Below are 22,769 nucleotides of genomic sequence, written 5' to 3' on the forward strand. Positions count from 1 at the left end.
TTTCTGTTACTGAAAGTCTGTATTTGAAGCTCTGCTAAGAAGGCTGTTTAGTGTATCTTCTTGCTTATTCAGTAAGGGGGGACATTTTATTTTATTGGAGGGGGGAAATTTTAAGACCAGCTTGTAGTTTAATAAAAGCAAACTTCTCACCTGATTATATCCTTTCCATAAATTCTCTGAGAATTTGAACTTGAGCTCAAGCCGAAGCAAATGAAGCCCAAGTCACTCTCCTCACTGAAGAGGTGGTTCAGGCACCCACTACCCAGTAGGGTCCTCCTTTCCCTGCTGAGAGTTTCTTTGTAAAAGGAAGTCTTTCAAATGGAGGTATGCCTTCCTCAGGGGTAGCCTCTGTGTCCTCAAAGGTCCCACCTTTCAGACCCTTCCTCACCTGCTGGCTGTGGGTCTTGCTTGGTGACAGAGGAGCTCTCGCTGTTGGCAAAGTCAGCCATGGGCAGGGAGAAGGGAGATGGTGTATGGAAAGGTTCTTCCCTTTTTTCTGGCGGGATAGACAAAGTGTCCGTTTGACTGACCTGGAAGCCAGGATCTTGCTGGGAAGTTGAAAAGAAGAACACTTCCTCTGAGAACAGGAGGGAGCTGCTTAACGGAATCATTTTAAAACTGCCTTCGTCTTAAAAAAATTTTTTTTTTGGTTTGGGCACTAGCTTTAAGGTTATGTGCAAGTAGTGAAGAAGATCAAAAGAAAAAATTTTTCCTTTTAGCTAATTATTCTAGTGGCAAATACTGGTTTTTGTTTAGTTGGGTGGTATGTTGTCCTTTTAATTAAAACAGACTCTTACTTGTTCATTTTATCATTAAAACAGTCTTGGGCTTTTGGTTCTCTGATGTAATTCAGTAGTAGTATGCTTCATTTCATTGATACTCTTGCAGAGTAGAGTGAATTTCAATAAATAAAACTGTACCAATTTCCATGATAAAAGCATACATTTCCATAGCTAACCAAATGGAATCTAAAGCATAAAATAAATTACACAAACTTTAAAATATGAGTATTAACAGGGGAAGGTTCTTATACAACTTCTGTTCATATTAAATATTATAAAATATTTACCCAAATTGGTAAAATGCAAACTAAAGCAAAATTGGTGTTTCTTAAGGGAATTTGCCAATTTTGTTCCCTGATCTGTATAGTCATTTTGTTATACTAAATGTTATACTAAAATGTTGTCTCGGCCTCTTTCCCTTCATAAATAAAGTTTTTTAAAACCTTGATTTCTGAAAGCGGGATACTTTGCAGATATTTGTTTAGTGGCTCTGGTTAAGGTTACTAGTCTTTGGTATGATAAGTATTGGTTTAATTGACTTCCTTTTTAGAGAAATAGAAAACCTTATTGTATGTATACAAAGTGTTCTTTAATTGTCTTCCAAAGAGCCTGACGCCACCCAGATTTCCTTGACAGGGGTTGGGGTGGGTAGGGGAGCGTCCATCTCCTCAGAAGAGTCTCCCTGCTGCTCCAGCTGCCTGCCCCATCTCCCGGGTGAGGGAGGCCAGCCAGGGCCCCTGTCCACAGTCCCTGGCAGCCAGGAGGGCAGCACCGCTACAGGGCCCGGAGCACCTTCGTCTGGGTCAGTGATGAGGATCTGCCATGGAGACACTGCCCAGGGCCACCCCCAGGTCCGTTAGCATTTCTCAGAGGGCTTTACACCAGGGTACGGTGGCTTCTCCACCTTCCACGGTCCCGTGACCACCATGCAGGTAACCCCTTCCCCGGGAACTTGTGATGCCGCCCCGTCTTTGGGTGAGAACGGCCAGAGTCACAACAGGGTGCCCTTTAAGAGATAATTCCATACTTCATGAACGTGCATGTCATATTTTAAATTTCTCTTAAGCCAGAGTAGTTGTGGAGGACACTGTCTTGTTGGAATGCCACAAAACCGTTTGCTGACCTTTGAAGCATGCTGTTAAGAATTACCCTTCAGCTTCTGGGTCCTCAGGTAAACAGCTGATTGAATAGGTGTAATGCTAGGGGAAAGAGGAGTTGTCTTTTAAGGTGAAGTATTTCTCTATGTTTTTAAGAGATTTTTTTAATTAAAATTTTTTTAATGTTTATTTCTTTTTTGAGACACAGAGACAGATTGCAAGTGGGGGAGAGGCAGAGAGAGAGGGAGACACAGAATCCAAAACAGGCTCCAGGCTCCAAGCTGTCAGCACAGAGTCTGACATGGGGCTTGAACCCATGGACTATGAGATCATGACCTGAGCCAAAGTTGGATACTCAACTGACTGAGCCACCTAGGCGCCCCTTTCTGTGTTTTATTTAGATTTCCAAAAGCACATGTATGGAAGATACATAGATTGTATCATATTCTAATTAAATATGGGGAAAAAAATAAAATTGTATTTAAGTGAAATAAAAAAGCAGGATGCACAACAAGCTTATATACTGTGTAACTGGTTGAACAAAGGGAAAGAATATATATTTGTATCTTATTCTGTATTCATTACAAAAAATCTTTGGAAGAAATCAGAAGAAACTATTGACCATGGTTTCCAGTAGAGGGCAGGGGGGAGACCTGGGCAGATGGACAATGATCGGAGAAGGATTTCCAGTGTATTTATGCTTTTCATGTAAGGTATATCTTGAAGTTTCAGTTTCATGGCAATCCTTAGTAGCTTTGTTGAAGTGTAACAGACAATAAATTGTACACATTCATAGTATGTGTACATTTTATACTTTGAGCCTCGTGAATATGTTACCTATTAAAAATGGAAAGAAAATAGTTAAAACTTTCAAAATTAAATGTTTAAGTAAATCAGTAAATAGTAAAGCTGCTCTGTCCTGGGTTTTGTTATATGCACTTGAGCCCTTACAGTTCAATTCTTTTTTAAAAATTTTTTAAATGTTTATTTTTGAGAGAGAGAGAGAGACAGAGCCTGAACAGGGGAGGGGCAGAGAGAGAGGGAGATACAGAATCTGAAGCAGGCTCCAGGCTCTGAGCTGTCAGCACAGAACCCAATGCTTGAACTCACAAACCGCAAGATCATGACCCGAGCTGAAGTCAGACGCTTAACCAACTGAACCACCCAGGCACCCTATTACAGTTCAGTTCTAAGAATGTTTATTCCTTTTGACTTCTTGTAGAAATTTTGGGTGAGATTAGCTTGTGGTTTTGCCAACAATAAATAGTCTCTTGTCATCTTTTAAATTCTACCTGATGCAGAAGGTTTAAAAAACAAAACTGTCACAGACATGTTCCCGATCTCAAGGTACTGACATTCTTTAGGAGCATTCAGTGAATGCTCAGAAATATCTAAATTAGGGTTGCAGCCTAGGACAAGGGCCTAGCCAAAGTTCTCTAGCGGTAAATAAACAAGGTTTAAGGCTGTATTGTTCCCCCACCTCCCACGCCCCCTCAACAGGGCTCTGCCTCTCACATAAATCTGTTTGGAACTACAGAAAGCCAGACCTTGGGCATAAAGGTGTGACAGGAGGCTCCAGCTAGCCTCAGTACGACACACAGAGGTGTGACTTCATCATCATTTCACGTTCAGTGCTTCGCTTCCATTACATCCTCATATGAGGTCACTTTGCCCAGACCTTTTCTTGGTTGCGGGGGGGAAAGGTTCTTTCTGCATCTGGAACTCCTGATTCTGGCTCTCTGGGTAGGGTTGTCCATTCTCTGCCCAGGAGAACTGCTTGCTGTAGTCGGTCTTTGGTTTCAGTGCTTTGGGCTAAGGAGATTGGGCTGAAGGGAAGCAAAGATGAGAACTTTCTCATTCAACTTTTGCATGTTTGCTGTCTTCTCCCTCCCTTTGTTCCTTGATCTGCTAACCCAGATAACTGCTTTGTCCCATCCGGATTTTATCATTGAGAGGAGCCAATCAGACTCGGATACTCAGTGCCATTGTTGGAATCAGCTTGCTCTTGTTCTCAGATTTCCACTTTCTGTGCCACCTGGGCACCCTCGTGGACAAGTCGAGCCATTCTTTCTCAGTCCAGTTTCATTACGGGAACGGGTGCTTGGGGGAAAACAGGGTAACCCAGTAGTGGGAGCCCTGGTTTGGGAATCAGACAATCTGAGTACAGGACCTTAGACTGCTGCGAACTATGTCACCCAGTAGTCAGGACTTGATTCAATGCCATATCCTTGGCAGGTGCTTTGCCAAAGTATATTCATTGATTGACTAGGACAGCTTCTCTGCTCTGGTTTCTTCAGTTGAAGACAGAGATGATATTCTATACCTCATAGCCAGTAAGCCATACTAAAACTAAATATATTAAACTAATGAAGACAAAGGATGGACAAATAATGTATTCTCTATGGAGCTGATTTGTAAGGTGCAGGGGCAGAAATGATTTCTCAGGAGCTTTCTAACCCATGTGTGTCTGGCTCTAAAGGAGAGGGTGTGGCTTGGTTGATGCTGGACCATATAGGAGGGTGGAGTTGCTTCTGTGTTTCTCGACAAAATGACGTCTTTTAGATTCCAGGTGCAAGGCAGCTCTGTCCGCCATTGGCATCTTTAAGGTATTTTTCCTCCTTTCTTTATATGATGAGTAGTTGCATTTTTTAAAAAAATTTCTTATAGTGCAAGCAGGGGAGAGGGTCAGAGGGAAGGAGCGAGAGGAGGAGAATCCCAAGCAGACTCCATGCTCAACACAGAGCCCAACGTGGGGGTTGATCCCACGACCCTGGGGTCATGACCTGAGCTGAATTCAAGAGTTGGATGCTTAACCAGCTGAGCCACCCAGGCAGCTGGGTAGTTGCATGTTTACTTACTGTAAATAACTTCAGTAATTTTGTCCTCCAGACAGACTTTGTGAAGAGATAAGGCCTATGTTATATCTACGTTTCATAGATGAGGAAACTGTGGTTCAGAGAAGTTATATAACTTTCCAAAATTGAGTAAGAAGTAAATGGCATGGCCACTTCTCTTTGTATTCTCCCTCCACTTCTCCATGCTTCAGTTTCTAATCTGTAAGTCTGAAATTAGGAATAGGACCCAGTGATGTTTGAGGGTTTTACCATCCTGATCAGAACTCAGTTAATTGAATACTTAGTATCTTCAATCATCTGTGGAGGATTTTACTTTCTTATAATAGTGTGAATTGAGTATCTTTTTTACAAAAATGTTTTATTTATTTCTGAGATAGAGACAGTGTGAGCAGGGGAGGGTCAGAGAGAGAGGGAGGCACAGAATCTGAAGCAGGCTCCAGGCTCTGAGCTGGCAGTCACCACAGAGCCTGACACGGGGCTCGAACCCACGAACCATGAGATTATGACCTGAGCCAAAGTCAGACGCTTAACCAAGCCACCCAGGTGCCCCGTGAATTGAGTATCTTATGCACTGTGGAGGGAGGAAGCACGATAGAGGTGGGAAATGTAATACAAAGTCTCTGCCATCAAATAGTTTGCCCTGGAGAAGGTGAATGCCAGCAGCGGACATCTGGTGTTGTGTAGTGTAGAGGATTTCCTATGAGCGGGGATGGACTACGGAGCTAGGAGTCTGAGAATATTGAAGGTCAGGGTGAGGTCCAAGCTATGGGTGCAAACCTCCAACTAGTGTCAGTTAGGAAGTCGCCAGTTGGGGCATTTGGGTGGTTCAGTCAGTTGAACATCTGAGTCTTGATTTTGGCTCAGGTCGTCATCCCAGGGTCAGGGAATGGAGCCCTGCGTCAGACTCTGTGCTGAGTGTGAAGCCTGCCTAAGATTTTCTCTCTCCCCCTCTGCGCTCTCCCCTGCTTATGCTCTCTTTCTCAAATACAAGTAAAATAACATAAATAAAGTTATTTATTTATATATGTATAAATATAGGAAGTGGTCAGTTATAGGAGTTTGGCAAGAATAAGGAAGCCCTGGGCCCAGTGACCAGGNCCAGGTTGAGATGTGAGATTTTCTGAGGCTGGGAGTCAGTGATTCTCTTAAGAATGAGGTATAAGAAGGGGCGCCTGGGTGGCTTAGTCGGTTAAGCGTCCGACTTTCGCTTAGGTCACGATCTCGCGGTTCGTGGGTTCGAGCCCCATGTCGGGCTCTGNAGGGAACTGAAGGATGGACCAGCCAGGATCACATAGCTGTGGGACCACCTCGGATGGAGCTGGGCACCTCACACTTCGCCAGCAATTGGCTCAGCAGTTGGTATGACCAGGATATCAGCCATTCTTGTCCCTTCTTTTCCTTAAAAGGCAGCTGAAATTTATGAAAAGGTTTTCCCAGGGCAATTTAAAGGGGCTGCTGTTGTGCCCTGGTGTGCACACACGTCCAGTCGCGCGCGCGCGCACACACACACACACACACACTCCTACTGTCACAGCGGTTCTCAAGCCTTCAGAAAAGACTTTGTCTTGATAGTATGTGCTTGCTCACCTGGTTGCAGGCTGTTCTTTGTGCTCCTTTCAGGAAATAAGCAAATAAATTGCAGGGGATCCATTTGGAAAAAATATTATTTTAGGCAGCTTTTTATAGCTCTTTCAATCTCATACTACAGGCATGTAGTTCTGGGCCTCAGGTCATTATAATTCATGACTGTGTCTTCTTTCATCTTCTTCGAGTTTTTATATTTGGATATGAAAGTGAATTACCACCAGTAGGATTTTCCAAAGCCATGCCTGTTTGTTCTTTTTGTTTGTTCAAATGAAACAGTGCATCAAGTATGGAATTAGATTAATGGAGTAAATATTATGAATCATACGCTCTCTCTAATCTGATGCTCTTTCTTTATTTTGACCCCATGTTTTGTTTTCTGTCTCCCTGTTCGTGTAGGATTTTCAGTCCAGCATAAAGCTGTTGGAGCGAGGAGCAAAGGTAAAGAATGATGTAATGTGCTGGCTGCCCCAAAGCATCTTTTGTTGTGGAATGGTTATTCCAGTCATCTCTTTATGAATCAAATGTGAGGGGCTGCTTTGTGGAAGGAATCCTTTGCAAGAGCACATCAACGGGGAAAGAGAAAGGGACATTCACTTGGAGGGCTCTTGCTGAAAATGGGTTTAACTCTCCTTTTGCCAGTCACCACCAGCCTGACCTCATACATTTTTAGTACAATGGAGTGGCTGAGCCTTTGAGTACACCACCATTACATCATCGTGGCAAATTAAAGGAGGAGGTGGGAAAAGAAGACTTATTGTTGTCATGGCCCATGAGATGATTGGAACTCAAATTGTTACTGAGAGGTTGGTGGCTCTGCTGGAAAGTGGAACGGAAAAAGTGCTGCTAATTGATAGCCGGCCATTTGTGGAATACAATACGTCCCACATTTTGGAAGCCATTAATATCAACTGTTCCAAGCTTATGAAGCGAAGGTTGCAACAGGACAAAGTGTTAATTACAGAGCTTATCCAGCATTCAGCAAAACATAAGGTAAACGCTTGCTTTCTTTTTCCTTTTTAAAATAAATAGACACTTGGAATGAGGAATAATTGTGAAACGAAGTTTCATTTTTAGGCGAAAAAGTAATCTGAGCAAGTTTTGGTGGCTCTTTCAACCTTGGTACCTAAGGAATACCTCCAAGTAATTTACTAACCACACTGTCATATTTAAGAATATTTCTAAACTATACAGAAAGGGTAACTTGTTTTAATTTGGTCAGATGCTGTGTTTTCCTATTAATGGTTTGGCAAACTTTAACAAAAATTAAATACTAATATAGTTAATACATGATATTAATTATTAGTAACTTAATGTACAATAATTTATAATACGCATATCAACAGTTACTAGATTAATACATCATTTTGTATTATCTACAAGTTTACTGGAAGGAGATCATTCTTTATAAGTGCCTTGGGAAGAAAGTGGAAACTAACTATATGTTTATTTGTGGGAAGGGAAGGTACCATTTTTCATGATTTAGGGATGTTATCTTGAGGGAAGGTATCTCTGGGATACCAAAATGTTGTCCTCATGGTGAGTAAGGCTGGGTCTTTTCTTCAGGAATAAAAATGAGCTCATGTTTTAATTTTACCAAACAACTGATTTATTTGCTTTGTAGAAACCTTTTTAAATGTTTCTTTTTTTTTTTTTTTTTAATATATTTTTATTTCTAGGAGAGATTGAGAGACAGCGTGAGCAGGGGAGGGTCAGAGAGAGAGGGAGTCACAGACTGAAACAGGCTCCAGGCTCTGAGCTGGCAGTCAGCACAGAGCCCGACGCGGGGCTCGAACCCACGAACTGCGAGATCATGACCTAAGCGAAAGTCGGATGCTTAACCGACTAAGCCACCCAGGCGCCCCTTAAATGTTTCTTTAGTTCAAGGGTTGTTATGTCTATTTTAAGTACTCTCTTATGAGTTTTAGCCTTTCACAGTGTAAAGGATTTTAAACCAAGGAGTTTGGAGTACACCTACACAGAAATAACATCAACTTTGCCTTTTAAAAGTTGATTTTCACAAGCATTGAGCCATTTGTATGCTAGGTTTACCCAGAAAATTGACAGCATCTCATTTTTATTCGGATTATTAACTGCAAGCGGGAAGCAGTTATTTGCTTCGGCACCAGAGGACTGTGGGAGCTGCCTTCCTAACCGCCTCACGTTTGCATTGCAGGTTGATATTGATTGCAGTCAGAAGGTGGTCGTTTATGACCAAAGCTCCCAAGATGTTGCCTCCCTGTCTTCAGACTGTTTTCTCACTGTACTTCTGGGTAAACTGGAGAAGAGCTTCAGCTCCGTTCACCTGCTCGCAGGTAAGGCCTGTGGCAGACGCGAACAAGGGCTTCGTGTCTCACCGAGCCCTGCCAGTAAGCAGTACTTGGCTGGGAGCTCCATGTACGATAGGTCATCACAACTGGGAATGTATTGGGCAAACTGATTTATTTATAGCTTCTGGCTGACATAACTGTTCTGTTTAACTTGAATACTGTCATTCTTCCACATTAGTGGAATACACATCAGTGTATTTTTTTTACTTAGCTCAACTGCCTCTTCATTTGGTATTTATGAGCTAGAAATGTCACATAGACAGGCGTGCTGCTTCTGGCCAGGGATTTTTCTGTTACCCTGGGATCTAAAAACACGGAGTGCTCTACCTCTCAGCTCCTGTTCTTAGTTCCCACCCCCTGTGGCGAGAAGGCAGAGGAGCTTCACGGTGTTGGACTCTGATTAAACATTTACAGTTCAAGTGGACTCCAGCAATGAGCTCACCGTTCTTGGACCTTATGAACAATGAGGGGAGAATGTTTGTAGACTATTCTAAGAATGAGGGGGCAATCTAAAAACTCATTTACTTGTGTGTTTTTCTTTCATTTTTACAACTGGAAAGGGTCTCAGTTTGTAAATACTAAGCTTATGGTTTTATGAAACGCATGAGAAGAGCTAAGCATTTTATGTCTGTCTTAAAAGGGGGCGGTGTGAGAGTTACATCTCACTGATTCTGCAGCAGAGTGCTCATACCAACACCCTGTCACTCACACTGGCTCAGAGCAGGGGATACGGTTTGAAAGTGCATGGTGACCTTGAACACACAGCTGCTATGGCCCGCAGACTGTGCCACGGTGAAAGGCAAGATTGCTTTTAAAAGCATGATCTAAGAAAACAAAATATGGTAGATATCATTGTCACACCTTGAGTCTTCTGTTGCAGGGAGGATACCGTGAACTTGATGTTGCTGGCAGTTGATGGTTGGAAGTGTAAGCATTTCAGTTTTCAGGGAATAGGATGAATCAGTTGTTGGTGTGTTAACACTTAAGCTCTGTGAAGGTTTAGAGGAGATGTTTGGATCTCCATTCTCTCTCCTCAGCTCTTGCTTCAGGTCTCAAAAAGCAGGCATAGTTACCTGTTTTTCAGATCATCTGTCCCCATGCCCTTTGCTTATGCTGTGATTCTGCCTGATCTTTCTGTTGGTTTCCTTACATGAAGCCAGTGTGTGTTAGAATGCAGTTTTCAGAATTCTGTGACTGAGAATTATAATGTTAGGCTCTGTCTCTTATTGCTGGGTGAATTCTTTTGCTGGGACATAGCTGTGGTAAATATGACAACTGTTATTGGAGTTCCATTGAACTAATTTGGTGAGTTTAGGAACTCCCTTCATGCATCTTGTAGGCACTGTGAGGACTTTACCTTGGAATCCTACTAATGGGACCAGGGTTTTTTTCGAAAGAGGGTACACCAAGTATGTGTTTCCTGGCAAAGGACTGTCCACCTCACTCTTGTTTGAGACATTTTCCCTATGGGGGGACTCTGACTCGACAGCATGGGCAGACGGACACTCCTGTGAAGGACTGAGCTCATATTGAGTTTCTAGCACAGGTGTTTCAGTTCCTTGAATATCCTTTCTCCCCTTTACCAGAGAACACTCCTTAGTTACCTGGGAAGGCTCTTACCTGTTGTGCATTGGTATGGGAGGAACGCTCCTTGGGCAAGGGAGGAAAAAGGACTCAGTCTGATCGGCGAGATTAGCCCTATGGACACTTGGAATGACACATTGGATCAGAACACCCTGACATCCCCACATCATACAGGAAATGCTCCTGGGTCTCAACGAGAGTCCGTCCAGGCAGCACCAAGAACCACAGTGAACATATTGCTGGTACCGTATCCCCATCCACACCTCAGAATTCTGTGTATCTTTTAGTTCAGGAGGTGGCTTCAGGGACTGGCTTGCCTTGTATGGGAGTTTCTGAGCAGCCAGATCTCTCAGGACACCTAAGAGAGGGTTCGGGATGGCTGAAAGCTTCTCCTGCCATCCAAAAGTCTCTGACCAATTGGAAATTCCCTTGGTTGTTGAGTCTGCTCCGAGGAGCAGACAGAAAAGTGTCAGAAGCGGAAGAAAAATGCTGGGGAAGGTATGTTTGTAGTTCCACTACAAGCTGCCCCTGTACTTCCAGCAGTTGGAGGTGGTTTCAGCCTCATGTGGATGAGGTAATAGAAAGATGCAGTGGTTTCTCCATCAGTCTGGAGCTCTCAGCTACTCTGAGATTATTCAGGAAGAAAGTATCACATGTGAGGTGCTTTAAAGAAATGGGGCCTGAATTCCACTCACACTCTCAGGGAGGGCTACCTTGCCTGGGAAAAAATTACTTTGGAGAAGGGGAACAAAAAGACGTCCCCACAGAACTGATAGAAGCATTTTTATGAGCTCTCTCTCCCTCCAGCAAGAGGAGACCCAAACCTACCAATAGGACCTTCTTACAGAGACACAAAGAAATGCAGGATTACTGAAGGAAGTGCGGATTGGGTTTGGGGAAGCTATACTGGTATGGGCTTCATTCCCTAGTGTGAAACCGGTCCTGTTTGGGTNAAGAACTGATTATCAGGGAAACCATTTTGCCAACTCTTCTAGTCCTGAAACTTGGAACCTGGTTCCACAGTGAACTCTACCTGTATTGGTCATGTCTGCAGGCCCCCTCGGCCAGGGACCTTGACCCTCGCCTGACCAGCTTTCCCTTCTGAGCCCAGTCAGTATTCTCAACAAAGTGATTCCTTTGATAACCATCTGCTATCCTGTCACAGGTCTTCCATTATTAACTTAAATCTTATTTAAACCTTCTATTATCCTTTATCTTTTGTGTTTATTAGCTTAACTCCCCAGCTGGATTCTCTCTTTCAAGCCGAGGACTATGTCTTTTTCATCTTTGTGTTCGCCAGGAAGCCCAGCACTTCTTAAGTTTTCAATAAATGTATCTAAATTAGCCTACGTGTAGGTTTGTACTGTTTCTGTTTCATGTGATTCATTTTATTTGTGTGGAATGTCAGTGATTCCATTAAACTGTGACAAGATAGTCTGAAGCGTAGTGAAAATCTTGTTCAGAGCAGACGTACAACTGTTAGAGAAAAGTATCTAATGTGAAAGTGTTTTCATCTATTTAAGTAGATTTAAACACAATTTTAAGAGTTAATAAAAAATACTGAGATGAGCCAGTGCTACTTTTATGTCACCCTTAAATACTGAACTTTGATAAAAAGCTAATAGCTCTGGAGACCTAACTCCACTCATAGGAAGATACAAGCCCTTGAGTCTGTGTGAGCTGAGAATGGTTGTGGTAATTTCTGCATATTCTTAAAGGTAAATATGAACTGATGTATTTAGCCATTAGGAAGCCTTCCGGTAGCCAAGCCAAACCATAGCATTCTTTCACCCTCAGAGGAGTAAAGAATTTGATTATCAGCAGCAGCCTCGCCTTAGCAAGAACCAGTGAATTTGGCTCCCTTTGGGACGTTCTCCATCATCATCGTTGGGTAGGTAATGACAAAACCATCCTTCCCATTTGATTTTCAGTTTTGAAGCTAGTTACTAAATAAGCACAGTTTACAAACACATGTATTCTCTGACAACCATCTGTAAAAATAAGTCTTGAACATTTGAATTAATAGGGTGACAGAATGGGTGACATAAACATTTGTTTCATAAAAATGACTATAACTGGGGATTCTTGTTGGGAGGATTTATAGTAGATAACACATATGAAATATATCTCAACCTTTTTAAAAAACTTAACCATTATGAGTTAGAAAACAAATAATTGATCAAGTGTTTTGGTTTTGGTAATGTTCAGAAAACTAGTTTTCTTTAAAAAATAATCTTGGGGTGCCTGGGTGGCTCAGTTGGTTAAGCAACTGATTCTTGGTTTTGGCTCAGGTCATGGTCTCACTGTTCATGAGTTTGAGCCCCTTGTCAGGCTCTGTGCTGCTTGGGATTCTCTGTTTCTCTTTGTCTCTCACAAAATAAATACCTTAAAAAATAAAATAAAGTAAAAAATTCTCTTGTTTCTTGGTCTTTACTTTTCACTGTGTATCACTTTATTCTACTTTTATCTATTATATTTCTGAGGATGCCAGATTGAACGTAAATATAGAAGGAAAAAAGGAAAAATACTGAATTTGGACTTTTATTTCTTGACAGAAAAGAGAATAAATAGGTCATTAATACAAATAAAGATCAACCTACAGATGAGAAATATGGTTCTCTTATTTCCTTCTCTTTCCTCTCTGTTGTAATTCTGAGTAAAAGCAAAAAGGAGCCCATGACAGTTTATTCATTCTGCATCACTCTTTCCTGTCCTGTGATGAGGCCCAGGATAACCAGCCCTACAGTAAAACACCGTGAAGGAGTCCTGGACTTCAGCCCTTTCATTTATAGATAAGGACAGTAACAGAGCCCTGAGTGGCTCTCCCAAGCTCTCACTATGAGAGGCCCATATCTGCAATAATTTCAGAGTCTTCTGGAATTTCATTAGGAGGCTGGACTGAATCGGGGCTCCCATTTCAGATCAGCCTCATCCTGAAAAGCTCTTTTATTAGTAGCTCTTTCTCAGACTCTGTGGATTTCAGAGTCATATTCTTACTTCATATTTTATGGAATGAAGCAATGTATAAAAATATACTCTAGGGGCGCCTGGGTGGCTCAGTCGGTTGGGCGTCCGACTTCGGCTCAGGTCATGATCTCGCGGTTTGTGGGTTCGAGCCCCGCGTCGGGCTCTGTGCTGACAGCTCAGAGCCTGGAGCTTGTTTCGGATTCTGTGTCTCCCTCTCTCTTTGACCCTCCCCTGCTCACGCTGTGTCTCTGTCTCTCAGAAATATATATATAAAATATTAAAAAATATATATATATACTCTAAAAATTTTTAAAGCATTACATTATTTTAGCAGGGGGATCATCAAATAAAAGTCTGACTACTCTCTTCTGTACTGAAGCATAGTTTGAATAATGGTAGGAGATACAATTTATTAAGCATTTACTGTTAGGGACAATGTTAGTAAAGTGCTAAGGGCTTTTATAAACATTTTGTCTCTGAACACAGCTAAGGTCTCAGATTAATGTTGGCTTTGGTTAAAGGCCAAATACACATGACTTTGTTGTGAGTTAGATTTGCTAGTCTAATTAGAACTAAGAATGAGTAAAAATACATTGGAGTCTACACTTTTTCAATTTAACAGGGATCTGGATTCAGTCATTAGATCTGTATAATAAACATATAGCTTTGGTTTAATGGAATCAATTACTGTCCTTCCCAATGGAGGCATAGTAGAAGCCTTACCTTTCTGGTAATGGATTTTGCCGTGCACAGGTTCGTTACCTAGTTTGGCATTTCTTCTGTCCTTTTGTCTAGAGAGGGGAATCTTCAGCCATTCCATTTCAAATCTTGCTCTAGTTGATAAAAGAGATTGAAATGAATGAATCTCAGGGAAAGTACTACAGTTACTCAGTTGGATGTTCTTGAGTTTAAAAAGTTGGGGCGCCTGGGCGGCTCAGTTGGTTAAGCAGCTGACTTCGGCTCAGGTCATGATCTTGAGGTTCGTGAGTTCGAGCCCCGCGTCGGGCTCTGTGCTGACAGCTCCGAGCCTGGAGCCTGCTTCCGATTCTGTGTCTCCCTCTCTCTCTGCCCCTCCCCTGCTTGTGCTCTGTCTCTGTCTCTCAAAAAACGAATAAAAACATTTAAAAAAAAATTAAAGCCGCAGTAACTGAGAGCTACTGAAAATAGACCAAAATATAGGTGTTATTTTGCCCACTGGGTGCCAAGCTTCTGAGCCTCCATTTGCATGAGTCCGTCCAAACTGGATTGTCTTCCTGCCAGTGTGGTAAACTGGTGCATGCCAGTGCCAGCTACCCGCGCCTAAGACATGATGCCTGTGGCTGTGTCTTTTTAAAGAAAAAAAAGATAGTTCCTCAGTTCCTTATCCTGACAGTTTGCACCAGCCACATGACAGCCCCCCGGATGACCGTGGTGTCATCACTCTCTTGTTTTCCCTGGCCCTGGTCCTGTCACCTGTGCGCTCCAGAGAAGCGCCAGATCCAGGACTTTTCATCCAGTCTAACTTCTCAGTGTTTCACGGGCACTTTTGCATTTGGGCCCTGGGCTGAGCTACCCGGAAAAGCAGAAGACTTGGCCCTGCCCTTGAGTACCGAGCTATTAATTTGGGGACACGTGCCTTAGAGTGGGCGAAAGAGAGGAGCACGTGATGGGGCGCTGTACCGCGTGATATGGCGATAAGGGCGATGGGATGTACGTAGTCTGCAGAGGATGGGGAGGGTTTGTTGCTGGCAGTGGGGTTGTAGTTGAACCTGGGAAGTTGATTAGGATTTGGTGGGGGTCAGACCTTGGCATTCTGACCGCGGGGGGAGAAACATTCAAAATGTCAGGACTGAACATCGATTTTAAGGGGGTAGTTGGGGCACTAGAGTGGATTTGTTTTGCGAAGGGGAGAAGTGGGGAGTGAGAAGAAATGAAATCAAATTATGCAAGCCCTTTAAACCAGGAGGACAGACGTGTGAGCCTTCGGGGACTGGGCTGCAGCTCCTGCCACCTCTCACTCACCACGTCTTCTGGCCTCACAGGGCGTCTGCTCTCCCCTCTTCTGCTACCAGCTGTCAGGCCGCGACACCCCTCTCCCCCCGTGGGCTCTAAGGGCCTCTTAACTGGTCTCCTGTCCTCTGCCGTGCCACCCGGAATCCACCACTCATATTGGAGGCAAAGTTGTACCTTTATTTTTTTTAATGTTTTATTTATTTCTGAGAGAGAGAGAGAGAGAGAGAGAGAGAGACCTAGCAGGGGAGGGTCAGAGAAAAGGAAACACAGAATCCAAAACAGGCTCCAGGCTCTGAGCTGTCAGCACAGAGCCCGACGTGGGGCTCGAACCCACGAACAACCGTGAGATTATGACCTGAGCCGAAGTCAGACACTTAACCGACTGAGCCACCCAGGCGCCCCAAAGTTGTACCTTTATATTTTAATGTAATCCTGGTTTATATAACTCCCTGGTCTAGTATGCATCATTGCTTTTCATATAAATTCCCAAACCCGTAACTGACTCACAAGGCCCTGGAGTGGCTGCTCCTCTCTGCCTCTCCGACTTCATCTCATGACACGTAAGTCCTCATTCCACCCCACTTCTGTACGCCGCCTCTCAGGTGCTGCACACCTGCAGTGCCAGTCTCTCTGGGCCTTCGCAGGCGCCCTCTCCTCCTGTCCTCCACTCCCTGCGCGTCTCCTGCTGGGGTCAGTGCATTTGTCAAGCCTTCTCTCGCCTCTAGGCGAAGTTGGTGTTCTCTGTGATACACATTCCTTGGGCCATCTACCTACAATAAGTTAATTATTCGTCTAATTATTTGGTTAACGTTTGTCCCACCGAACTGACTGTCTGGTTCTCCTATTGCATGTCCTGTTCACAGTAGGTGCTCACTAAATGTCTCGGAACTTAGGTATGATTCCCATGGCCGCTAGTGTTGCTTGGTTGACTGAACAGATACCCCTTTCTTCCTGACCACTTTGTGAAGTCTCCAGGGAGGCTGTGCTGTTGGCCAGAGGACTCCTGGTAGTGTGGAATACACAGGAGTAATCTTTGGGGGAGCCTGCTACAGGGTAGCTCAGGAGGCTTGGAGCTTCTCGGAGAAAGGCCCGAGAGATGAGTTATATGGTGATTCATAGACCGTTAACAAGTTAGTCAAATTTGATTTTCAGGATTCATTCTCTTGCGACCAGACTCCTACCCCTTTTTCCTCTTGACTCATAGAGTTATCTCCTGATGATTAATCTCCCGTCACCCAGCCCTTTGAGGATCGCTGTGGGCCTGCCCTGCACCCCACTTCTTCCTCACCTACGTCCTCATTGTAGCTGGTCCGATCGGCTTCCTAAGGGGTGTGCCCTGTGCCCCCGAGGGTATTATTGGACCTTCCTGGTCGTTACGGGGGTTCTGAGTCCTGCCAGTGTTATTGTGCTCTCCGGATCACGTGGACTTCTGAGCCACTTATGGACATGAGAAAAAATTTTCTCCACTTTTCATGTAGAGTCAGAAGCACACTAAAGATTGGGTATGGCAGAAGTGCAGTGAGGATTCAGTGTTGCTTCTCAGTGACCAGAGTAGCACTCATCGATTCTACCTTCTTTTCTTTAGTAGCAGAAAAAAGTGTTTCTTGCCCTGGGCTGCCTCTGTCACCCAGAGTCTTCTAGGGCCTTGTGGTCTAGGAATAGGAAGCAGATTCTGGGCCCCCACCCATGCCAGCATAGCTTTAGGCTTTGAATGGAATCAGGAAATCCTTTTGAGCACCAAAAATATACAAGACTTGTGTCCATCAACAGCTATTCATTGTAACAAGGAAGGATTCAGTAAACATTTGTTGAATTTCAGTTATGTGCCAAGCACTGTGCCAAATGCTGAGGGGATTACTGAGGAGTGAGAGACATACTTTTAATCCACGAGCAGTTCACAGTGTAGGAAAGCTGGAGAGAGAGAGGTCACCACACACACACAAAGATTCACACTTACCAGGTCAGTGGCAAATACTTACAGCTGGATGGTTGCCATACATTTAATGAAATTTCTAAGTTGGCAAGACCATATACCGATATACTGGTCAGGAAAGATTTTTTTCTTTTTAAGCAACAGAAGAGTATTGAAACTGTCGGAGAGCAACTCAGTAAGAGAAGATAGCATCATGAAATTTGTTTCTGGAACCTGGCCCCCAATATCGACCTGAGACCCCTGGCCAGTTCTCCAGAGCTCTGTCTGTCTGTCAGAGGTGTCTGTCTGACTCTCTGCCTCTGACTGGCTGCCACAGGTGTCGCCTGTGTGTTCAGAAGGTTTTGATGTAAAATGTATTTTACTGGTTATGGTAAACAGAAAAAATCCGTGGTAGATTTCTGTAGAAGAGGTATGGCCTGCGCTGGCCTGTGGTTTGGAAGGAAATACAGAATGGGTTGGAGATGCTGGGTTGCCCAAGATTAGAAAGCACAGGTGTGTTAGGAAAAGAGAAGACTGATTTCTCCTTTTACATGTAGGGTGGTGGCCTAGAAAATCAGGTTGGACAGTAGATTGGGATTAGATTAGGAAAGGTCTTGAATGTCTGGCTCACAGTTTTGGATTTTATCCTGTGGGTATTTGGGGGCAGAGATTACATCAAAACTTGATTTTTGGGTGCTTCGCCTGGCAGCAGAGTGGACATGGTTGGGAGCAGAACAAGGGGATGGGAGCGAGCGGCTACTGGGCTTACCTGAGCGAGGCATGAAGGTCCTGGACCAGGGACGGCAGGGGACCGGAAAGGCAGGGCACACAGAAGAGACCGAATGGAAAGTCGGCGTGTTGGCGTAGCAACTGGATGTTGCTGAGCTGACTGGGAGGCTGGGGCTGTGGTGGATGGGGATGCAGAAGGAAAGAGAGGGAGGCGGTGGCTTTGACTGTATTTTAAAAGTGTCAGTAAGTCTTTCAAGTGAAGATGACCAAAGGGAGTTGAAAGTGTTAGGTTGGATTCGGGGACATCAAACAGCACAAACTTGGAGATCTTTGATTTTCCGGTGAAATGAGCAAACATGTTCTATTAAATAACCTCCTTTTCCATCCTGATGGGGCCTCCTAAATTCTCCTTGGGAAGTCCCCGGCCCCTACTCGTTTGCCTTGTCTTCATATCTTAACGTCACTGCAGATCCAACCAGGGCTGCCTCTGTGAATCTGGCTTCCCTCTTACAGAACTTGCTGATTTTACTCAGTGAGAGGTGGTAAATCATATTCCTTTTGTTCAGTTATTCTGGTTGCACTCTTTAGAATAATCTTTGTTTGAGGGCATTTATAAAGAGCCCTGGCTGTGTGTCGTGGGTGTTTTAAGAGGAGTTTCTGGGTGTGGCTCTCTGTGGCCAATTTGAAAGATAGTGATAACTATCACTCTACGTTTTCTGAGAATTCTTTACTAAACAACGCTTTTGAATTTTGCTAAGTGATCTAAATAATGTTATCTTGGGGAATAATAAGATCTAGACCTTCTGAATCAAAAGAATTACATTATTGTGGTATTTGGTGGGTTTCTTTTTTCCTGCTAGTATGTTGAAACTTTAAAATTCTTTTTTTGTCAAGGTGATAACTGTATTAAATCCAAAATTAGATTAGATAGAATTTTTCATACCCTGATTGGGCGGGGTGATAGAATAATGCAGAGTAAGCTTTTTTGGAGGTGTCATTTATGGGACAAGTTTTAGGAGACGTAGGCTACTTCCCAGGCTTCTTGGATGGTCTCCAAAGCAGTGTGTATCTGTCCACTTGCCTCTTGGTCTGTGCTCTGGTGGACACAGAGCGAATGGAATAAGAGCTTAAAGTTAATGCTTTGTATTATTTAGAGATTTTGCTCATCAATGCTGCTCCATGGAGAATTGGCTAAAGAAGTCAAAGATGGAATGCTGCTAAAGTTGTTGAGAAAAATATGCCACGGTCTCTATCAAATGATTTATCAAACGTGTGGCTTGGCTTGCTCAGAAGAACCTATATACATTGTGATAGTACAGCAACTCATTTTTGTTTTCTTTCTGTAGGGGTATGAAATTATGGTGCCTTCATTTTCTTTTTCATTTATTTAACTAGCTTCAACTCTCCATGTATATAGTCTGCTAACCCTGTTAGAATTGTGACCATACTTGAGTGTTTTTGTGAATGGCTAGAGAACTAAATTTGCCTGAATCAGTCACTTCACTGTAAAGTGAAAGATATATTTATTGTGAAAATAACATTTCAACAATTGAAACAGACATTTCAGCAATTTAGTATTAAAAAAAAATTTTTTTAATGTTTGTTTATTTTTGAGAGGGACACTGAGAGTGCATGAGCAAGCATGAGTGGGGGAGGGGCACAGAGAGAGGGAGACACAGAATCCAAAGCAGGCTTCAGGCTCTGCCGCTGTCAGCACGTAGCCTGATGCGGGGCTCGAACTCCTGAGCTGTGAGATCATGATGTGAGCTGAAGTCAGACACTTAACTGACTGAGCCACCCAGGTACCCCAGCAATTTAGTGTTTAATACTAGGTTTGTCTACTTTGTGCAGTTGCAAAGTAGCAGATTTTGTTTTCGGTATGGAGAGTTTTCTGTACAGGTGCAGGTATACTTCATTTAAATCCTTCACGTGCATTCTGGAGTAAGGAAATGAATGGGCTGTATTATGTCACAAAAATGGAGTCTTTGTTTCACAAAGGTTGAACTACAAGAGAACCATATTTAAAAACTGAAGCTATGTAAGCTCTGTGAAAATAGTTTAATATAAAAAGTTAATTTGCATTGACTTTTTAGAAAAGCGTCCTAAAGTAGAGCTTTGCATAAACACTATTTCTGTGTAGAGCTGTGGAATCCATTCAGAATATGAGAGGGAGCTGCCTCTAACTCTTCCTGCTCGGGGCAGCTTTGCTGATAGCCCTCTAATGAGTGGCCATAAGTGGAGAATTCCTTCATTTCTCCCTGCAGGAAATGGTCTTTAAAGTAATGGAATTGACATTCATCTCTAGTTTGAAAGACTGGGGAATCCATTTTTAGAATTTGAGACTTAAACATTTATTTAACATCACTAAGCTGTAGTAAAGTGCTACTTTTATTTTATTACAGATATTCCTTTTTAAGAAAAAACTGTGATTTATAACTGGTTGCAGGGGTCAGTGGGAAGAAAAAAGAGTGACTAATTGGAATTGTTTAGTAGAGTTGTTACGTGTATTTTATTTTACTTGGCAGGCTTTTTCCTCTCCAAAAATTAAACGATGGTTCACACTGGCATTTCACAGAACATGGTGTTTGCAATTAGTATTGTGGAGGTAGGGCTCTTAAGGGAGAAGTTTTCCTTGGCTGAATTAGAATAAAATATGTAATTATGAATTCCTTTAAGCTACACCCAATGTTTTCTCTGTCCAAAGTAACGTATATGTCCTTACGTATAAACCTGCTTTCTACTGGCTGGACTCGTGGAAGACGAACAGAAATTGTAGTCTGACTCTCTGTCCATCCAGGTCTGTAGAGGCTAAATCTGCATGTCCGCCCGCTGGTGTCCTTGTCCAAAGTTCTCTGCAGGCCAGGCTTCTGCCTCCGGGTCTTCCTTCCTCTTCCAAGCAAGTGCGATAGCGCGCGGGGGAGAGTGGAAGCCACCATTCAGACTCAGGTCGGGCTTAGGTAGGCTCATTTGGGTTATACAACTTCCGATTTTCTACATTCCCAGGTGATAAGCAATGTAAAATCTAGGGAGAGGAGAAACTTGGCGAGATTGGATGGGGAGTTAAATCCTCGAACAACTTTGAAAGGTATTTTAAAACCTTTTCAACAGAGGAGGAAAATGCGCCGATGTTGCGTCTTCTTGTAACGGACTCTAACATGGAGGCTGGGACTGTGGTGGGTTCTGATGGGGCCGATAAGATGGGTTCTGTGTCTGTCAGCCATTTGGAACTAGAAGTTTGCATAGTTGAATTGTAGTTTTCTTCCTTTGAGATCTGGTTTGTAAGAGGAAGAAGGACATTTTAGACATATTTCAAAACTGAGTTGCTGGTGAGGCCACGGATAGTTTTTCAAGAGTTCGGGGAAATCAGGCAGTGTCTCATCTGTTGTTAATTAACGAAATGAAACTGAGGTCACGAGAGTACAGCGATGAATGAAAGGTCAGTGAATGGAAAAAACTGTCAATGAAGGAGGGTGTTAGCGGAGTGGAACAGTGTCCTAGATAAAGATCAGGGAAAATGTACTCTGGCTCAGGTCATGTTTTCTGGAAGCAACTGTGGTTTGGGACATCTCAGTCCAGACTGAGCACTAACTGCTCTGATTTCAGTGAAATCTGTTCAGTATTTTAAGGCTGTTCAGGTCTGTGCCAGAGATTCATTTAAAAAATAGGTAAAAAAAAAAAAAAGATTTCTGTTCGGTTTATAATGTGTTATAACACCATGTGTTATTGCTGTGTTGTTTGGCTTTTTTGTTTTGTTTTGAGGTTAAAAACTGGCTTCCTGCTCTTATCTCTGTTCTCTTGGAATTTTCTAGAGCCACACTCACTTTTGAGATTCCCCGAAGTTAAAAGTGATTTAGGATCATGGTAGTAGTTAGTGCTAAAGCCTGGCCTCCAACAGCCAAGGGCTGACTCTGTGGTCGTTGCCTAGTTGTGTCCCCTCTGAGAGTTGCTTCGTGGAGGATGGCCTGAAAGTCCTCAAGGCGACTTTCAGCTTCACTACCACCTCGCGCACTGTGACCCCGAACGAACCAGTGACTGTATTTTTACTGTAACTAGTTCATCTGTCGACTCTGTTACTGGTTTCACACGAAGTGCATCTAGAGTCTCTTGTGCCTCCGATCATGTCAGAGCTCTTGCCCTTTTTTCCTCCCACATTGAAGCCTTTGAACCATATGGCTTTGGGGGAAGAGAGGCTCTGCCATCAGTTTGGGAGAGGTCCATGGCCATTTCAGCCTGGCATTGAGACCTGGCACGTCACAGCTAGTGAGGGCAGGACCCCGTGGAAATCAGCAAGGCTCTCCTTGTATCCTAGGAGAGAGTTAATCTCCTAGTATCTGGAGAAGTGATGAATTAGCACAGCCACTGAGTGTACAGACTCTGGGGCTCATGTCTTAATTCTGCCAGTTATTACCCTGTGTTTTTTCTGAACCTCTGTTTTCTTATCTGTAAAATGGGAATACTGATTAGCACCTACCTCGTAGTTATAAAGATTGAATAAATACTTGTAAAGTGCTTTGAGCAATGTTTGTCACTTAACTAGCATAATTGGTGTTTGGTAACATTAACAATCATTGTTAGGTTAATTCTTTGACTACTTGTATTATTTGTATATCTGATTACTTATAAATTTAAAATGGAATTCAAGTGGAGTTTCCTTGGATTGTTTCTCTTTTCTCTGAGAATGTTTACTGAAATATTGTTCTGTTGGATTTAAATGAGAGCCTATTATATGAACTATATTGGAGCCAGGATAGAAAAAAAATCTGAGAGCAGTTCTTTGGAGAAACACCAGACCCACAGAAGTTAACAGAAGCTTATTAATATTTAAACTCCTACAATTAAATTGTAATCAAAGTAGTGCCTTCCAGTTATTATGCTGGGTAGGTGTAAGGTAGACCAAGAATGATGAGACCCTTTAACACTTACTGTTATGAGAACTA

The 22,769-nt window shown here is 43.1% G+C and overlaps 1 protein-coding gene across 1 annotated transcript in view; it reads left to right on the forward strand.

Moving 5' to 3' along the window:
• Nucleotides 1-22,769, forward strand: part of DUSP16 (dual specificity phosphatase 16) — a 101,213-nt gene that overhangs the window by 51,227 nt on the left and 27,217 nt on the right. Inside the window, exons 3-5 of the mRNA XM_077756415.1 lie at nucleotides 6,718-6,759; nucleotides 6,961-7,311; nucleotides 8,495-8,633. Of these exons, the coding sequence (XP_077612541.1) occupies nucleotides 7,084-7,311; nucleotides 8,495-8,633 (367 nt within the window). The 5' untranslated portion in view covers nucleotides 6,718-6,759; nucleotides 6,961-7,083. The remainder of the gene's footprint in view (nucleotides 1-6,717; nucleotides 6,760-6,960; nucleotides 7,312-8,494; nucleotides 8,634-22,769) is intronic.

The sequence above is a fragment of the Crocuta crocuta genome, unplaced genomic scaffold (assembly GCF_008692635.1).
Source record: "Crocuta crocuta isolate KB4526 unplaced genomic scaffold, BGI_CrCroc_1.0 scaffold262, whole genome shotgun sequence".
In the NCBI taxonomy this organism is placed as follows: Eukaryota; Metazoa; Chordata; class Mammalia; order Carnivora; family Hyaenidae; genus Crocuta; species Crocuta crocuta.